The 20,187-nt window shown below is 44.4% G+C and overlaps 1 protein-coding gene across 1 annotated transcript in view; it reads right to left on the reverse strand.

Moving 5' to 3' along the window:
• Positions 1–283: 283 nt before the first annotated feature.
• Positions 284–20,187, reverse strand: part of pax7a (paired box 7a) — a 41,300-nt gene continuing 21,396 nt past the window's right edge. Inside the window, 5 exon segments of the mRNA XM_034083926.2 lie at positions 284–488; positions 1,706–1,781; positions 1,783–1,950; positions 13,465–13,655; positions 14,129–14,294. Coding sequence (XP_033939817.1) covers positions 373–488; positions 1,706–1,781; positions 1,783–1,950; positions 13,465–13,655; positions 14,129–14,294 — 717 coding nt within the window. The 3' untranslated portion in view covers positions 284–372.

The raw sequence follows: 20,187 nt of genomic DNA on the forward strand, positions 1-20,187 counted from the left end.
TAATGTGTGCTGGACTGCAGCCCTGACAAACAGGAACCCGACCATCCTCGGGTGTTCAGGGGTCCTGTATGGGACCAAATCAAAACAGAGTATGGGGCTGGGGGAGGAGTACAAGGAGCAGGCAGAGATGCCCAAATATTTAGAAGAGAGGGTTCAGAGCCGCCTGGTGGTTGACAATGGTGTGAAAAGTGTACTTCCATTCCCCGGAGTGCATTGTCACACCCGCAAGCGTAAATTTGTCTGTGCTCTGATGTCATGGCCAGGCTGCGGAGCGAGCAGCAAAGAGGCGAGCTGGAGTCCAGACTGGATGTAGCATGGAGGAGGGTGGCAGAGGGCGGAGGAGAGTGGCGCAGGTTGCCTCCCAGGGAGGGTTTAGTAGGCCTGTCCTGTCTCCACCTGCAGCAGTCCGAGCACGGCCGAGTGGTCTCCAAGTTTCATCCTCCTCTGGGTGGACAAGCTCACGTTCTTGGCCAGGTAGTCCACAGCAGCTGCACAGAAACAAAAAGAAAGGAAAATCACACGTCAGACAGGTGGTAGAATCCTGACATAAAGGCCTTTCACTCTCATTTCATTCCTCTGATTAAGGCTGAAATAAGTTGTGGCAGAAGGGAGTGAGTCAAACGAAAAACAATTCACAGAGAGAGAGAGAAAGATAAAACCCCCTCCCATGTCCCTTGTCTGAGGTTGGCACGCTGCTGGCACAGAGCATGTGCATCCTGGTAAAGTCTCCATGCTGTCACTCAGACGGGTCCCCGTGTGTGTTCTGTGTGCCAGTCTTCATTACTCTTGGCATCTCTGATTTCATGCCCTCCACACTCCACATGGCCGCTCATTTTCATCCTCAGACAGCAGCTCTCTCCTCTCTCCTCCATTCATTACCCATCTACTGTGCTCAATCACCATCTTAATTACCCTCACATCAGCTCACATCCGCACTGCCATCAGTCTATGCTGGCTGACAAAACACTGGGGCGCACACACACACACAACGTGACGGACTGGCACACACTCACATGCATTCACGCACCGCAACACAAACAACATCAAAAAAGATGAACAATGCAGCACTTCACGACTAGAAGCTGCATATAAATACAAACAAATGTCGGATCGCCGGCTGGCTTGTTGGGGAAGTGTGCTTCATTTTAGCTCTTATGAATGGCTGTGACAGCATCAGTCAATTATGCTAATCTAATAAAGCAAACTCTTTCCTGCCCTGAGGGTGTGTGTGTGTGTGTGTGTGTGTGTGTGTGTGTGTGTGTGTGTGTGTGTGTGTGTGTGTGTGTGTGTGTGTGTGTGTGTGTGTGTGTGTGTGTGTGTGTGTGTGTGTGTGTGTGTGTGTGTGTGTGATGGAGAAGAGAGGGAGAGAGGTGGGCAAGAGGACACTGTGGCCCCTGAGGGTGTGCCGTTCTTTGAAGTGGCCCTTTCCTCTTTCCCATCCAAGTGGAGTGGGGTGTGACTAAGGCAACTCTCTAGGAGGATGGTGGTGGTGGAGGAGGGGTTGGGGGGGGTGGGTGGGGGTCTTTATCAAGAGCACGTGTCTGCCTCACCAACAAGGGTGCAAAGGTCAGTAGGCTCTCTGGCCTGGGAGTTGGGCTTCTCTTCATAGAGGATGATATAGAGGAATGACTCATTTGGACAAACAATCAACTAAAGCTAAAGCCCAAACACAGAGTATATAAATGTTGAAGAGGGGTGTACTTACTCTGGCCGTACTGGCTGTACTGGTAGCCTGCAGTGACGGGGTCCACGCTGTAGCTGGTGGCGCTGTAGGTGGGGGGGGCAGTATGACTGGGAGGAGGCCAGGCTGTCCTTGATGCTGTCGGAGCGCTGGCTGCAGCTGCCAGAGATGGGGTTGGAGCTTTCCAGGCTGCCGTGCAGGGGGGAAATGGAAAAGTCGTGCTGGGACTGGGAGGATACAGCGCTGGGGTTACTCAGGATACTCATCACCTGGAGGGGGGGGGGGGAGGGGAAACGGAGGATGTTAGACATTTGGAAAATTGAGGATCAAAGCATTGACAGAGTTGAGGGAAAGCACTTTTTTTCCTGCAGATGTAGTGCCATCCTAGTACTTCACGGTAAAGATGGCAATAGAAATATCCCATTTTCAACTTTGAAATAGGGAGAGGGAAAACTTCGCCATCTTTTTTTTTTTCTTTTAAAAAGCAGGGGGAAGGATACAAGGAGAGTGATGAGGTTAAAAAAGGAGAAAGGGAACAAGAGAGACTGTTCCCATTAGCTGGCGCTGCCAGTTAGTGTTCTGCTGTGGGACAGAAGGGTCCCAGGGTGATAATAGACCCACCATCCGTTCCAGACGGCCCCTGTCCTGGAGCCTGAGGCCCGAGCCCGAGCCTGCAGCACAACAAGCACCAAGGGAGTCCCTAATCCCTCGCCCCTAGCCTACCCATCTCATGAATAGTAATGGAGTTGGAACTGGTAAATGATCCCCTCAGATCCCCACACAAAGTAGGCTGCACAAACCGTACTGAGGGGCACGCTGAAACTGCAGGTTGAGGCTTGCTGAACATCACAGTGTGTGTATTATTCATAGCGTATAAAAGCTTCCAATTCAATATTCTAGATTAATGTAATAGCATGTGACATTCGTCAGAAGAAGGTCTCAAACATTTTTTAAATGGAAGAGATTACCTCGAGTGCTACCCTAGTCTGAAGCACAGCGGCCCAGAACACTGTGGAGAATTTTGTTTTCTTATGCTGCGAGTTTCTTTAAGTGAAAAAGGAAAGTAGAGTGTGTGTGTGTGTGTGTGTGTGTGTGTGTGTGTGTGTGTGTGTGTGTGTGTGTGTGTGTGTGTGTGTGTGTGTGTGTGTGTGTGTGTGTGTGTGTGTGTGTGTGTGTGTGTGTGTGTGTGTGTGTGTGTGAGAGCTGGTGGTAAAAAGAGAATTGTCCCACACATGCTTCCCTCCTATAGCAGGGAAGCCTTCCCTTCAACATCAGGTTCATGTTGAGTTTTGCTATGCTGCATTGGCCTTTGGCCCCTCTGCTGCTAAACCAATTAGCCCATCATGGAGGTGGTTACACAGGGGTGATACACTCGCAGACATATGTTTGCATGAATGCACACATGATCGGACTCATGCGTGCACACACATAGGCTGCAAACATGGAGGCTGTGCAAGCCACATAGTCCACAAATGATGCACTAAGCCAGGAATATCCCACAGAGGGAAAATTAACCATATTCTGCAAATTAATCATATCTTCAGAAAAAGCCTCCCAGGAAATATGAAGCACTCGAAGCACATCAGAAACATAAAGGCTGGTTAGTCATTTCCACATGTTAATTCTATCAGTATGGAAACCCCCACCCCCCATCTCCTCCACATCTGCGGACAAAGCATGTGACATGTATCCATAAGAGGGAGATTCATGGCCCTCTTCATGCTGGACACATGTGATGCTTCCTCCCATATGGAGCAGAGCTGCACACTCTGAGGATGAGAGGAGTATGTGTCCTGATGGTTTGTGATGGGCGGGGGGGGGGGGGGGGGGGGCTTATTAAGTGTCCTGAGAGACAGCTGCAGGGCATGAGTCAATTTTAGTCATTGGTTAATTAAAGCTTGATTACATCGCTTCCTTATTAAATAGAATAGCCAACAAATGCCTTGAATATTATTCATGCTCATAAAAGTTCTTCAAAAGAAAATTACTTCTTATCATTGACATTGTGGCAGTTTTGCTATTTTAGAGAATAAGGATGGGTCGGGCAATCTAAAGTCTAAGTGTTGTCCTCTGTTAGGACCTCGTTCCCGTACAGTCTTAATGATTTGTGTTTTGCTTGAGGGGAGGATATAAGCTCATAATAAGAGGTCAGTTTCTCAATAGCGTCACATCAGGTATAGGTTTTGTTTTCACTCCATTATTAAAAGGAGTTACTTCAGCCCTTTAGCATAGTTGTCTTTTTCCATCCACATCTTTTATGCCAGCGTCCAGTTTAATTGCATGGCTTTGCTACTTTGATGTCCTTATAAAGTTATCTCACTTTACATTCAGGGGTTGAATGATACTTAGTCACATGAGCTCTGCCACCGGATACCTTCATCTGTTTCTGTTGCTTTGTAAAACAAAACTTTATGGATATTATAGTCTCTAAAAAAAGAAAAAAGTGAAGCTGCTGGCATACTCTTAGCCAGGGAATTTACTCTCATAAGAATACAATTATTTATATTAGATTTCAACATGAACACAGCTTTATAGGCATTCATGTAATGTAGTTTTTGGATTGACAACGTTATTATCAATGCAATATTTTGAAGTTTAAGTTTCACTGAATTGGATCTGCTGCACCAAGACGTCACTCAAGTTAAATTATACCGATCGGACACACACATGTGCATTAAACAAGACTGGAGTTTAAATAAGTTTTAAAGAGAAAAAAACAGCCAGATTAGCCAGACTTACTCCCTCCTTCCCTCCTTCCCTCCTTCCCTCCTTCCCTCCTTCCCTCCCTCCCCTCTCCCCCACCTCCCTCTCTTTCCTTGCATACAGCGTCCTCAGCAGCCCAGAGTTCGTTTGTTGTTCGACGTTGTGTGAGTGCTGGTTTGGGAGATAATGTGAGCCAGGACCTAGTTTAAAGGACAATGCTCCAGGGCGTTCCCTGCCTCTCTCACCCCCTCCTCTCGCCTTCTCTTTTTTTCTGCTCCCTCTCAACAGATAGATTACTTTATAAATAATAATAAAAAAGTAATTAATTCTCTCAACTTCTGAGCCCTCCGGCCTGTGGCGAAGTGAATGGGGGAGTGGAAATTGATACAATGTGCATCCTTTCAGATAAATAAATAGTCCACTTGAAACACAAAAAGAGGCCCTTTCATACCTCCCTAATTTCTTCAACAGCCAAATTACATTTTTTTTGTCTGCGTGAATGTTCGACGAGATGTTCTTTGTTGGATTTCTCTCCGGAATAAAACAATGTAACAGAGACAGAGCTAAGAGCGATACAAAACATATATAAACAAAGCAAAGGGGTAAAAGTTAGCAACACTCTTATGTAAGTTATTTGTGTTTTTTCACTTTAGACAATTAAGTTATTGTTTAAAAGTATGGCATTTATGATTTTATAATTAGCAGAACAAACGTAATTTGCCTCAAGTTCTGTGGCTAGGAAAAATGATTTTACGACAGATTTTTTTATCATTAAAGCCCCTAAAAGAACTCTCACATTGGAGCAAAACAACACAAATTCATAAATGTAAAGGGCGGAAATGGAGCAGGGAATATATGACAGCCTATAGAAAGAGGGCGAGGGGGCAAGGAGGGAAGAGAAGTGATACAGAGTGAGTGAGAGGAGAGTGGAGGCTTTGGGAAGTACAAAGACTCCTGTAGGACTGCGCTGGCCTGAGGGCTAGCCTGCCTGGAGAGCTGATAGGAGCCCCTCTGTTCCATTCCCAGCGCCAGCGCCAACACACCCCACTCCACAAATACTCTTAATCTGCACAAGACTGGATTAGTTCCTCTGTCACCGATAGCACCCTGTTCTGCCCAAATCAAATGCCCCCAAGATGTACCTTTAAGTTAGGCAGAGGTCACCGGGGCAGACAGGGAAAAATGAGCACTCCACATGTCTGTAAGTTATCTGAGCGGTGCAGAATGGCATCTTGCACCTTAGCAGATCTGCCGGGCTGATACTCGCTTCAGCAGAGAGTGATTAAAGATCCACAGTGATGACACTGAATTTCAGATCAATATTTGAAGGCCAGTCCTGAGGGTGTGATTACAGGAAGGGAATATAATGTTTATTCTGTGACCCAGGAGTCACGCTGATCCAGTCTCTGACATTGAGAACAGCCAAAATATTATACAGGAAAAAAAATTATATAAAGTATAAACTAATACAAATCAAAAATAATAATAAAATAACAATAAAAGTAATAATACAAATAATAATACGACAAAATGTATATAAATATAATTTATAAGAAATATAAACATATATCAATAGATATTTTCTTTGATAGCTAAATAACATTATAATTGCTGTCAAATCCTGATAAAAAATATATGAATCATACATCTGATCTTAAACGACCTTAAACGGACCCAAACTGAAGGAGCAAACAACAAATTAAAATATCAGGGAGCCCTCCACCCCAAGTCAGCCGACTCCTGCTACCACAACGTCCCACCCTTCCCCCATCCCTCACATGAGAGGGCTGGCCCAGCGGGCAGTAAGGCCCCTCATCTGAGCAGACAAAATGACTATTTAAAAATAACAGTGATTGCATAAATTGAATTAAAGCGTTTTGGTCACGGTGGAGGTGGCGCAAGGGGTGGCGTGGGCCGCAGCAGACAGCCGGGATGGTGGCAGGCAGCAGATGACGGGCTCTGGCCTGCGTGCCACTGCGTTAATTGGCTGCGGCACATTAATAAAAACTGAAAAGTGTCTTCCACCAGCACCATAGGATGGAGAGACAGAAGCAGAATGAGAGGTAGAATAGGGAGGGGGTTGGTGCGAAGGAAGAGAAATGGGCCTTTGAAGAATATGGTGTGTATGTGGGGGGGGGGGGGTTGGGGTGGGGTGGGGTGCTGGGGTGGGGTGCTAATTGTGTTCAATTAATTGGCTGATTGGCACTGACAGAATCTGGGCACTGACAAGTCAGGCACAGATGAGGACGATTAGTGGGCACTGGAACAAGCTGTCACTCCTCACAACATGTTAGCCTTTCTGTGCCTGGCTGCGTCTCTTCTCCCTTAGAAGCTGTTCATGCATACAAAGAAAACTAAAACAAGTGGAAAAATTAATATTTATTTGAGCCCATAACTCCTCTTTCTGTCTTTGCAAATATCCATTAGGCTAAATCCTCTGCAGCCCACTTAAGTTCATGCTAGTTTAAGTGTTCAAGAAAGCACAGCTGTTCAAGCCGTAGGAAGGCTCGCCCCCCCCCCCCCCCCTCCTAAACATCCCACAGTATAAGCTATAAACTTGGCCCCGTGCTAACCAGAGGTTAATATGCCGTCTATTGGACTGCAATTGGAGAACGTGTGGGGAGCAATCCTCTATTCTCTGCTAGTGATATGCTTGAGTAACTATGGGATGGATTCAGCCACTGGGAACAAGAGAGGCCCCTTCAAGGCCTGCGCACACACACACACACACACACACACACACACACACACACACACACACACACACACACACACACACACACACACACACACACACACACACACACACACACACACACGCACACACACATATGCACACACACACACACACACACACACACACACACACACACACACACACGCTCACACACACATACAGACTTCAAATCTCCGCACCTTGCACCATTGCTTCTTCTAAATTAAACGGCAGATTTTCTGATTCCAGGAGAGTGGTTTCAGCGAGGCAGGGCCTGTGTGTGTGTGTGTGTGTGTGTGTGTGTGTGTGTGTGTGTGTGTGTGTGTGTGTGTGTGTGTGTGTGTGTGTGTGTGTGTGTGTGTGTGTGTGTGTGTGTGTGTGTGTGTGTGTGTGTGTGTGTGTGTGTATTGTGTGTGTGTGCAAGTGTGAGGGAGCAGATCCAAAAGGAAAGCGAGGCAGATCGAGGGAGTGTAGGAGAAAAAGAGGGTAGGGAGGAGGGAAGCAGGAGGGGTTGTTTGCTAAAAACAGCAGGGGCCAGGTCTAGTGAAAAATGTCAGGTCAAATTGTTCTTGACAGTGTTAATATCTGCACCTCATAGCCATAATTACATGTAAATAAATAGTGAAATAGCTCTCAGCTGGAGACTGAGAGGGGCGAGCCGCTGCATGAGACAACCAGCTGAGGACCCAAACGCCTCCCATATTCTCAGCGTATTGTCAGGAGAAAGAAAAGAGGGGAGAGAAAAAGACATGTGCAATGAAGCATGCTGGCAATAGATACTCACATTTTGAGCATGCTTTTATTTTAATGTTAAAGACTAAGCAAACTGTGATCAACTGTGCAAAGGGGTCAGGCACAATAACAACAAAGTCCTCAGTGAAGTCAGGGACTAAGAAGCCAATGAGGGACAAGAAGAAAGACAGAGGGAAGGAAAGATGAGAAAACGTGTGAGAGAGAGAAAGTCTGAGAGAGTATTAATCACAGCTATGCACCTGTCAGAGTGGCATCTGGAACTAAGAGGAACCACATGCAGCTGGACAACAACCCGAGACCTCCGGCTAGCAGGACAGGTTCACAGCAAACCTCCTCCTCCTTCCCCAGCCATCCCATAACCCCCTGCACCCTGAGCCTTGACCCCGGAGATAGGTCACCCAGCGTTCGCCCCGCACACACACTTCACCTGTCCAGCGACTGCATTTTATTATTAATATTATTATTTTCATTATTATTGTAATACGATACATGTCACCTTCAAATTGTATATGTATGAGGCTGGACATCTTCACCGATAAGCACGTGACACAGTGCATGTCTGTGCATAATAGGTATTTTAGATAGGATCGATGTCTGCGCCTATACTTTAATAAAGGCAGTACCACTCTCCACCTTATAGGCATTTCAACTGCGTGGGACACACAGCATGTGAATCAGTCTCAGTCATTTTCCTCCTTAAATCCTCATCTTCTAGGATTTACTGAAATTCATATTGGCTGCCTCTGCAAGATAAAAGTAAATCACATTCCCTTATATTTGCTATTTATCAGGATGCAGCAGCACACTTTCAGCAGGAAATATCTCTCAGCCGCATACAAACACCCTTGCATTTAAATAGCATTTTTATTGTCCGCCATAGCCTTTCATCTGGGCGTAGGGAGAAGAGCTGCCTCTCCAGGGGAGAGAGTTGGAGCAAGAGAGGAAGGTGGGGAGAGAGAGGGAGCGAGAGCAAAGCACTATTGGCAAGGCATCATGGGATGACAAAAAGCCAAATGGAGGGAAGGAAGGTTGGTAGGTGAAAATAGATTATGAATGCATAAAGCTCCAACCAAAAATATTTTGGAATGGAAAAGAAGATGGCTTCACTTATGGGTGCTCGGGAGAGATGGAGTGAGCAACAAATGGCTCAGGTATACAGAGTGCTACCAAACGAGGCCTACATGTAAAGCTGCAGCTAGAACCATGATGCCTTCAAGAGAAAGTGCCATAAAGCTCTGCGATTGTAATGAGAAAGAATAGTAGCAGTTATGTCATACTTCATAAAGCTACAGTCCATGCAGATATATTGCAAGCTACGGAAACAAACCAAGACCCATTAAGACACAGATGACGATGTTCCAATGCAACATGACGACGAGCACGGTGTGTGCAGAGGCACATGTGTGCAAAACAACAGCAAACACTAATAATCTGTGCAGAAACAGTATAGCCAGTGGATATGATTTACAGTCCCTGGATTTTCTTGGCAGTTGCCAACAGCAGGTCTCTTTTTCTGAAAGCCTCTTACATCTTTTTTTATACTTGCCAAATTGAAACAGTATTTGTTTTAATGGGAGTTCTAATTAACCAGTATGTATTCCCCCTCTTGCTCTGCGAGTGGCTGAGCTATGAATGCAGGCTATGTGCTCATCCCCTTTGATTTGTTGTCAGAGGAGCCTGCCAGCTGACACAGTGCCCGGTGAGAGGCTTAATGCCCAAGTTTTAATAATGTGGGGGACTACATGAATCTCCCCCTCTCATTGGTATTCAGGTGCAGAATGTCTTGTTAGAAGTCAGGGAGGGAGGCGGAAGGAAGCCAGAGCTCCAGATTGTTCCGTATATTTTCCCCTCTCCATTTTTTTTTTTGGCAACGACAGAGCTTGCTTCTTAAAAATAATTCATCCCGTTTTTAAAAGAAGCGTCTGCGCTAGCTAATGGAAGAGCAGCAGCACAGTTTGGAGTCTCCCCTGGCTTATCTCTCTCAGACAGTTGTGGGGAGTCGCTGGTGAGCATGGTGTCAGCGTGCGTGGTACGGTGCAGCGCCGCGCGGGCATGCAGGCCTGGGGACACAGATCAAAGGGAGGCAGGGGTGAGAGCCGCTCTGCCTCTGATCCTGTGTACGTGTGTGTGTGTGTGTGTGTGTGTGTGTGTGTGTGTGTGTGTGTGTGTGTGTGTGTGTGTGTGTGTGTGTGTGTGTGTGTGTGTGTGTGTGTGTGTGTGTGTGTGTGTGTGTGTGTGTGTGTGTGTGTGTTAAGGCCCGGCCCACTCACACAGCCCAAAGGCCCTCCTCAGATACACACATACACATCCTTGTCATTCCAAAACACACAACACTTTCATAAAACTGCAAAACAGAAAAAATGTTCCTCACAAAACTTTGCAAACTTCCTTCATCAAAACAGAAATAAAATCTCTATCAGTCACACCTTTGACTTCCCACTCTATATCAAGTCTCCCTATCATTTTGAATAACCCGTGAACACCATCAACAGTGCATCTCCAACTCTGCAATATAAATGCTTTTTGTTTTGTTTATTTCTGGAAATTTCTCCGAGGAGTGAAACCCAAGCTCTGCCACTGAGATCCTTTTGCAGGGTCTCCAGTCAGTGCAGTTGTTTTCTTTCCTCTCCCAGCAGGTGTCCCTGTCATGCAATAATGAGGAATTCAGCCAAAATGTCTCCCCACAAATGCAATGCCCATGAAAACTACTTCAAAGAATCATTTGAAAAGTATCTAAAGGCTCTTTAGAGTACGATATTACCAGGGTTTGTAAAAAAATATTCAATATTCTTACGACTTTGTGTTGGCTGTCAAAGCGTGCCCTCTTCAGTTATAGAAGGGATGCTTTACTTGTGTATGCAAAATTCAAATGTATAGCATCATGATAGCCAGTTATAAGGCCAAGACAAAGGGATTTTGCAAATGCTTTAACATGAAAAATATCCCAATGAAAAAGCATGCATGAGCTTGAATCTTCAGGTAAAGATGGATAAAAGAAAAACTGGAATGCCTGTCCTCTGTGCCCTTGCCTTTCCTTCTTTCCACACCTGCTGTGCCGCTAAATGAAACAAGACCAACAACAAAACACACTTCTGGTGTTTTTGCCCAGCCTTGCCCAGCTTCACTCTCATCACCCCTAATAAATACACTGCCTTCTTCAACCAGCAAAACACGTTGTACATCCCACAATGACAGCAACCAGTTTGAGTGCGGATGGCTTTTCCACCGCCTGTAATGGGAAAATGTGTGCTGTCGGGATAGGTTATGGGATTGGGATGGACGCGAGCCCCTGTTGGGACTGCTGAACGCTGCAGGATTCCATTACAGACTTGGCACCTCGCCGCTGCAGCCCATTTACTGGGAATCAGAGAATTTTTGTCAATCTTTACAACAACTGCTAGGCCATCGATGCCAGACACTTGAAGAAATAGCTTGCACATACCGATGCACAAGCATATCTCCTGCAAACAGATGCTCTCTGTAACTTACAATATCAAATTCTCATTTCCATCTCGATAGAGTCTCTTTGTGTTGCTCTTTTTCCATTACAGGGAAGGGAAAAAAGGGAAAGACTTGCTGTAAATCATGGGAAAATAAACTTTAAGTTTTCCAATGGTGAAACAGATTTGCTATTTGATTGAAATGTGGTCATTTGAAAATATTTGAATAAGGTCTGACATGGAAAATGTATACTGAGTATTTATTGTGTGAGTTGGTGTTGCAGGTTTTCTGTGTATATCTGTATGTTTGTGAAGAGAGAGAGAGAGAGAGAGAGAGAGAGAGAGAGAGAGAAAGAGAGAAAGAGAGAAAGATAGAAAGAGAGAGAGAGAGAAAGAGAGAGAGAGGTGGGAGCTGCCCAGCCCAGCAGGACGCTGCCCCACAGAGTGAACTCTGATTCTGCTGTCAGTGGGAACATTCATCTCCATGCTGAGAGACTGATAGGAATGCCACACGGCATTCTGCATGCATTCAATGCGTTTCAATTCTGTGCAGTGAAAACATGGGGTGACACACCAAAAACATGTACATGTCATGCCCCCTCTGAAAAAAATATAGAAGTAATCCACAATTTCTGTTCTGAAAAAAATACTTAATTAAAAAACAAATGTTTCATGTTTATTTTTATTTTAATTGAACCCTCTTGATAGAATAATTGAAAAGTGAAAATCCATGCTGTACAGTTGCCCAAAGGCTCCTGTCCTAATCCTCACTAGGACAGGAAATGTTTAATATCCCAACACATTCTTGAATGCCTGTGAAGAGAGGGAGAGAAAGCGACAGTGTGACCCATGCCAGTATTAGAGAGAGCCATTAATGAAAAAAAAAAATGGGCTCCATGTTCCTGGTGTTTTTCTGCAGGTTTGCAGTGAGAGCATTAGCAGTTAAAGCCCCTGTGCCACGATTAACAATCAAACACGCTGTGAGCCTCCATGTTATCCTCCGTCGCTCCAGCAGGAGAGAAAATCTCTTTTTTGTCACAAAATCCTTAATTCTTTCTTCTCTGAAGAAAGAGGGTTATACCAAGAATGTTTCCAATCTGCTTTGAGAAATATTTGAAGAAAAAAAAAAAACACTCCCAATAAAACATGTGTGAACGACGGGGTAATTGCGGACAAATGCAGCATTGAAATTCATTTTCAACTCTTTACACACCATTTCAATCTTATTTTCTGCCTGTTAACCACATCGTGTTGGTGAGGGTGGGCAAGACTGGCCGGTATTGATGGGTAATTGTGCATAATTCACTCCGTACACACGATTTGCATCAATACAAATCATTTCTCATTCTGAGCTACTTAAAGCTCAACCCTTACCATAGTCACATTTAAACGCTCATTAATGGAGGTGTCCAAAGAGGTTAACATGTGAAATCCTACGCTTTTCACAAGAGCCGGCAGACAAATGTGCACGCACACACGTTAAGATGGCACAGAGGAGAATGGGTAGTGTACATATTTGAGGGATTTAAACTGCAATTAGGAAACCTAGAAACCTAAGTAGCCTGGGTAATGTTCTGTTTTATCTTGACAGGAGTGCACAGGAGCACGTGAAGTGGCCAGCAGGATAAACCTACTAGAAAACCTCACACGTAGAGGAAGCCTCTGTCAATCTGTGCATAGAGCTGCCTGGAAATCATGCAGTAAAGTGATGGAGAAAATCTCTACATAGCAGAGAGTCTTCCAGCTGCAGACAATTACGTGAAGAAGATTATGGGTCTACATTTATAAGCTTTAGCTAATTATTTCATCTGCATGTGTTCTCAGTGCGCTGCGCGAGGATTTAGACGTCCCAGGAAAGTCGAAACCGCTGTTTGGAGCAGCTTGAGTACTTGCGGTACTATCAAGATGAATTTTAATTTGTTGATGTTAATCCAATTGTTTTACAAATGTAGCAATTTAGAGTAGCTGAAATAAATCCAGGGCTTTGGAAGGCGAACATAAAAGCCCACACTGGCAGTTATTTTCCTGAACATGCTGTTTCTGAATTTGAATTTCAGTCAAATACAATTACATATTCTGAACAGTGAGAGGAGGAGTGAGGGAGTTATGGGCTGATAATGGTGAACATGAGGTAACTTTTTATATATGGAGGTAAAACTTGTTGGACTGACCTGTGGGGAGAGCCCGTTGCCCACAGAGTTCATGTGGTTGCTGGAGGCTGAAGGGCTCATGAAAGTATCGGAGTAGCTGGAGAAGCTGTGGCGATTGGACGAGAGACCATAAGCAGAGCTGCTGTCGGCACCCAGGCCTCCCTGGTGCATGGAAGATGGAGGCAGGGGCTGGGGTCTGTGCAAAGTACCATCTGACACCAAGAGAAACATAAACATGTAAGAGAGAATTGAGGGAAACACACACTTAAAATTCTGAGTTGAATCCTAAAACGGCAGCCTCAAAGTCATAAGTCATACATTAACTGTGCTTTTTGCAAATTAATAACCATAGAAAAGATGTTAGTGGCACATGCCTCTATGTTTTTTGTCTCTTTGCATAAAAAAATATGGCAAATGAGAGAAGTGACCTGACCTTGTTATGGACAGTAAAATAAGTGATGGTTAGTTTCCGTTCCACTGTGACAAAGATGGAGTTGTAAACATAACTACTTGCTGCATGGTTCTTATATGCTGCACATGTTTCATATATAATCTATAATTGTATTAACATGAAAGAAAGATGGCATACCACAAATAAATAGGACTAATGTAATATTTACTTAAATTAGATTTAACTCAAAAGTACAGTATGTTTTCAGATGGAAATATTATCCGTTAGTCTTACCCTGTGATAGCGTGGTCCCGGGGTAGCCGGACTCTTGTAGCTGGTATGTGGGTAAATTTGGCATCCCTGTGGGGGGGAATCCTCCAGGAAGCAGGTGGTTAAAAGCCGCTAGCTGGTTGGCCCCGGCCTGTTTGCGCCACCGAGCTCGCCTGTTGCTAAACCAAACCTGAGAAGAGAAACACACACACACAACTTAAAATCAAAGCACACTTCAAACCTTTTTTTCAACTACTTTAGCTTTGACAGTTGAGCTTGTGCAGGTTTGTAGTTGTTTTTGTTTTATTCTTCATTTACTTATACTGTATTTGTGCTGTGATAATTTAACTGCAGTAGACACTCAGTAGCGTCTGCTAGTTCCTGACACCTGTGATTAATCTTCCAGTTAGTATGAGTGCCGTTGCTGGTGTTGGTGGAGCGAGTCCCTGTGGGAGCGTCCATAGAGGCTCAGTGGTCTGTCCCTGTTGTTCTTAAGTGGCTGAAGCTGTGATCTGTGTAAACAGGCTGCCCTAAGCCCACTTCAGAGGGGAGAAGTCATTTAAAGGTCAGAGGTACTGTAGGCCACTACCCTCCATATGACACACCTCAAGCATGTTTTTGAAGCTATTGGATGCTTGAAGAGAGACCATCACTTCTCCAGAGACAGCCCATCTGCTGCCGTGCTGTTTCAGTGTGGTTGTTTTTAAAGCTTTAATGTCAGTTTAAAGAGTAAGAAAATGTATTTAACTTTAGAGTCAAGACAGAGAGTTCCAAGGCTGCAAATAGCTAAATGTTCACAAAATGAGCAGGACCAAAGCGCAGACACACACAATGTCAAAATCCCCTGAATGAAAAGGGGAACAAAATAGGACGCTTTTGAACCACAAAGATTTACACATTTTAAAAAGGCTTCTGCTTCAACAAAACATGAATATAATCAGGCCCTTTTGAAAAGAGCTAGCAACCTGTTCCATTTAACCAAGACAAGGCCCGGGCTTCACTGTGTGCTAAGGGTTGAAGGACATTGATCTATGCCTCGCACAGGCAATTCATCAGAGTTTAATACACTGTCAGCGCAGTTCATCTACTGTTGTGTTTCAAACGGCCCAAGCTATTGTGAGAGCACATGAAAGAGGGGGACAAAAGCCCCTCCATACGCCACGGAGAACAGTGGACACAAAGAGGGGGCGTCCCTTTTAAACAGGTCTTATAGAGGGACACTTTCAAGGGGACTTACACAGCGACATACTCACTGCTTCTCGGGGACTGCCTCTTTTTGTACACACAAACATACATATAAACTCTTATAGGCCTACAAGGGATCTCAGCCCAATGGAGATCTTAATTTGAATGTGGTTCTTTTCCCACACTGTCGAAACCTCTGCAAAGACCAGGTGGGTTTTTTGTGCTAAAGATTGGTTTAGTCTTGACCAAGAAAAGAAATGGGATGCAACAGGCGATGACTCTCTGGGGCAAACCTCAAACAACGCAACTGGAAAACCAACAGGAAATCTTTATTGCAAGCCTGATTACTTCTAAAGACCCCGTTTGAATCCTTCAATCAGCGATTCCAAAACAAATGTGGAGAGTGGCTCCAGTGAAATTTCTGCTATTGGGATGTAGTGGAGCGTGATCCAAGGTCTGAACTAAGCTCTTACTACGCCAGACAAACAGCTGCCTGCCTGGGGGAGGGGGGCACGGGTACACCCCTTTCTTCCACACACTCCCCTTCACCCCACCCCGCAGTGCCACTTCACCTCCGACCTCATCCACTCACCCCGCCCCTCTTTTATGTTCACTTTAACTTCCTTCCCCCGTTGTCATCCAAGCTTAGGAAGGAGGTGTTCCATCATGGCATGACACAAAACACTTAAACATTGAAGTCCTCTTCTTTTAACACTTTCCTTTCCTCACTGATGCATTTCAGTTTACTAATAATGTTTCCAGTTCTTATGTGGATTAATTTGCAGATGCATCACTTCAATGCTAGATATATCCTTTCATTTAAAATGTAATTTACTTTGCAAATTAGTAGACTTTAAACAATTATTTGTTGGTCTTTTAAGAGCCTCAGTTCAACGTTAACTACATAAATTACCAAACAGTCTGCGGCTTTGTTGAGTTAGTTTAGTTAGCACAAAAGCAGAGTGTGTGCCTCCACTTTAATATATGGGCAGAGGCTGCTGACTGAGTGGACGATTGGCTGTCTCCCGGCACACACTGGGATAAACAGTGGCGATGCACATGCACACAATTGCCCGTACGCTATCACACACATGCATACATAACATACACACATCGGCTCTCACATAGACTAACACACAGCCTGAAGCTGAGGATTTGAGCCTGCGCTCTGGAACCTGATCACAAAGTCACCTTGGACCACAGATTCTCCTCTGCTCTCCCCAATCCGGTTTAATTCTCTGCAGTACAGAGAGCTGCAGCGCTCCTCCATGTCTCCCTACCTACAAGTGTGAATTCATGTGGCTCACTTCTGTTTTCTTTTCACGGACTAAAAGGTTTCTCTGCATGCAGTGCACTTGGATGAGTCGGCACTGCATCTCTTTTGGGGAAGGTTTTGGGAGGAAGAGAGGATGGAAGAGCAGTAACCCATCTTACAGAAGTCAGTCTTAGCCCTGCTTGGGAAACAATAGAAGAAGACTTTGTGAAAGACATATTTGGAGGAGGGTGAAGGTTGTTTTAGTTCTGGAAGAGGGTCTATTTGCAAACCTCAAACCTGCAATCGGATAACACACATTCACAGTTTTAGTCTTCATTTCGGTGGCTTGCATCGCTTCATTGCATTTAATCTTTAGCCGATCAAGTGGAATTTTGCATTTTGTTATCGCTTATCTGTGATAATACGCACTCGCAAACATTGTGGATGTGTGACACTACCCTGCACTGCAGTACAAATCTATCTCTGTTGTTTCTCTTAAATAGGATCACTCATATTTCAGAATTTCCCGTTCAGACAATCCTCCATGAATTATTTTGTCACTGAATGTGTGACGCCTTTCAGGAGCCAATTTGCAACATTCGGTAGATGAATACCAAGAGCCGAGATAATGACAAAACAAAATGTGCTGCTGACTTCATATCCACAACAACACCGAGGGGTGATGCAACCAGCCTCAACATACAAATCCTCTTCTGTCTCATACCACGCAATACACCCCCCGTCCTCCCTCCTTCCCCTCTTCTTTCCCCTCTCTCTCTCTGATTCCCTCCCTGCTTGCCTTCCAGACTGGCACTATGCTAATTAAAGTAGCTAGGAGTGTGAATTTGAGAGGAGAGTGGGATTAGCTTGATAAGTATCAGGAGTACAGAAGCACTGTACCAAAGTCATTTAAATTCTAATAATAAGAAACTGTTAGAACATTCACACTGATGCATTGCAACAATTTCTCCCCTACAATCTACACAAATCCTATTTATTCCTTTATGAAACATAAACCCATACTGGCGGGAATACAGTTGCCTGTTGGGTTTGGTTGTCACCACTCAGCTCCATTGTGATGTTCTCTCTTGCCGCTGGTACTTGACTGATATTATAACAATCAGGAAACTGTGTAGTACCTCCTGATACCTCCCAATGGGATTATATTTCAACTAGCTGTGTTGAAAACTGGTTTGAAAGCATCAGCATGAATTTGCCTGTACTGGTCCGTCACATAAAGCTATGAAGACCAGCACAAAATCTCCATATAGCTCCTCTCTCAGTGCTCATTCCATTGCATCAACAGGCCACAGATAAAGAGAGAAACTTTTACCAAATTGATTTGCACGCTTCGTAAAAAGCCATGCTTATACCTTATTAGATTCCACTAATAGCTACATGCAGAATGTTTATTGGCAATAAAAGAGGATCTATGTGACAGATTCAGTAAAGCAAGCCGGAGGCAGCATGCTGAGATGAGGAGCCTCAGCCGCGACTCAGGAGTCACTCTTTTAGAAAACTTCAGTCTAAATAGAGGAGATTGTAATTTGCTTCATCTGTGAACGCTGATTTACAGCGGCCCACAGCCTATTGCCTGCACCCCCTCCCCTCAGCTACACCCCACCAGGTCCACTTTGCTGAGGGACACAAGTGATGCCCTTTCTCTAATAGCTCACTGAATGGCTCTGCTGCCTGCTCCCGTTAGAACTGAGGGGTTATCAGATGGAAAGTGGCAGCACACACTGCGTCAGCGGAGCACGTACTGAAGGTAGACTTGGCCGGATCCCTTCCCACTGAGACGGCCTGGAACTAATTGCAGAGAGATACGGATCATATCCCACAATTTGTCAGTTGGGGTGATAAAACCATCGCAGGGCTCATGGTGGTGAAGGAGCTGGTAGCTCTGCTGAAAGGGGCAGCGGGACTGATAAAGATGGATGGTGAAAGGGTCTTAAAATGGCAGGCGAGGGCAAACACAAGGGAGTAAGCTCTGTTTATGAGTTTAGGTTGTGAGTCAGCGCTAAGCCAAACACTCATCACTTCCATAAGAAACTAGCAGTTTAATTTATAACACGGCTTCGGGCTCAGGCGTTTGAATGCCGGGTGCAGCAGTGTTTGCACCTCATAAGTTCAGTTTCACTCTGAACCTGGAAAACTGCACACATTAACACTATGTTTAATGAGAAATGGGAAGCAGTGGACCATGACCTCAGACACACATTGGAGTTCAAATATGAGTCTGAAGGATCATCGACACCCCCCCTGCTTATACTTTCTCTCACCCCAAACACCAATTGGTCTGCGACAGACATCTGGAAGATGCGTCATTGCAGATGTGCTGCAGAAGCTTTGCTCTCGGGCCAAAGGGTCTCCTCTCCCCTGCCTGGTGATGGGCACCTTTGTGAAAGCCCAGCTGGTGGACATTTCCAGAACGATGTGTTGCAAACCATCAAATTCAAATTAAACACATTTCTTCAAGATTGAATTTATCTTGATTATTTATTTATTCATTAAAGGGTGCGAAGTTTATGTTTGTATGAAATTTCCACTCGTTCAACTTAAAAGCAGTGATAACCTAAAGATGTTTTGCTACAAAACAATCAGACTTAAGTGAGAGTTAAAGACACCCATCCCTCCTTTACCAAACTTCGGCGCATCTTTATTTATTTTGGCTACCAGAGCCCCTTTCTTCGTAACCTTCTCAGAATTAAGTTTAAATTGACCTTTTGAGACTTTCAAAGCCTTTAAGAATCAGATTACGAGGCAAACAGCATTATCAAATTATAGCCATGACTCAAATTCCTCAAGTTTTCACATGACATCATTTAAGTCTATTATCCAACAGTAAACACACAGTCACTCCGTCTCTTTTCTTTCACGAGCTTTCATGTTTAGATATTTTTGTCAGGCTCCAAAAATGCACAGATGATTTGACAAGAATAGATGTTGTTTAAAAATGTATTACTGTCCTTAATGATTAGTTTAAATTGCACAAGATTGATGCATTTGTGCATGGCTTTAATTATAAGCTTTTCAAGTTAAGCAATATATGTGGTTTGTACAATGATGTGTATTTATTCAATCATATTAGGATTGTTGGAACTAAATCTACAAAATGCTAAATCAAATGTAGTTTATATATATTTCTTATCAGAATGTAATAGAGAAGATTTTCAAGAGAAATTATTCATGCTTTCAGTTTTTCCATGTCATGCTCAAATTTACCTCTTAAGATAAAATATTGCCTTATAATAGCCATGCGAGACATTTCTCCTCCCTTGAGTGAGGCATTAAACACTCAGACATATAAGACATCCTTTGCGTGTTGGGGGGTTTCAAGATGGACAAAGACATGTGTGGAATTAGTTACCCCGACTGCATGTTTGTAGTGTGATGAACAGTTAGCATGCGGTGAGAAGTTTAGGGGGTTCAGAGGGAGTGTGAACCACTGTGGTAAGAGGAGAGGGGTGCCCCAGACCTTTTCTTTTTTTTTTCTTTTTACTAGCAGCTGATTGATTAATGTTGTTGTCGGGGCATAGGGTCCCTGGAGAGGATGAGGAGCCCTGTATGATATGTGGAGGGTTTTACAAGCAGCGGCGAGCTTGAAAGTGATGGGATGAGATCCTGGCCAAAGGCCGAAATG

This window comes from Pseudochaenichthys georgianus, chromosome 5 (assembly GCF_902827115.2).
Source record: "Pseudochaenichthys georgianus chromosome 5, fPseGeo1.2, whole genome shotgun sequence".
NCBI lineage: Eukaryota > Metazoa > Chordata > Actinopteri > Perciformes > Channichthyidae > Pseudochaenichthys > Pseudochaenichthys georgianus.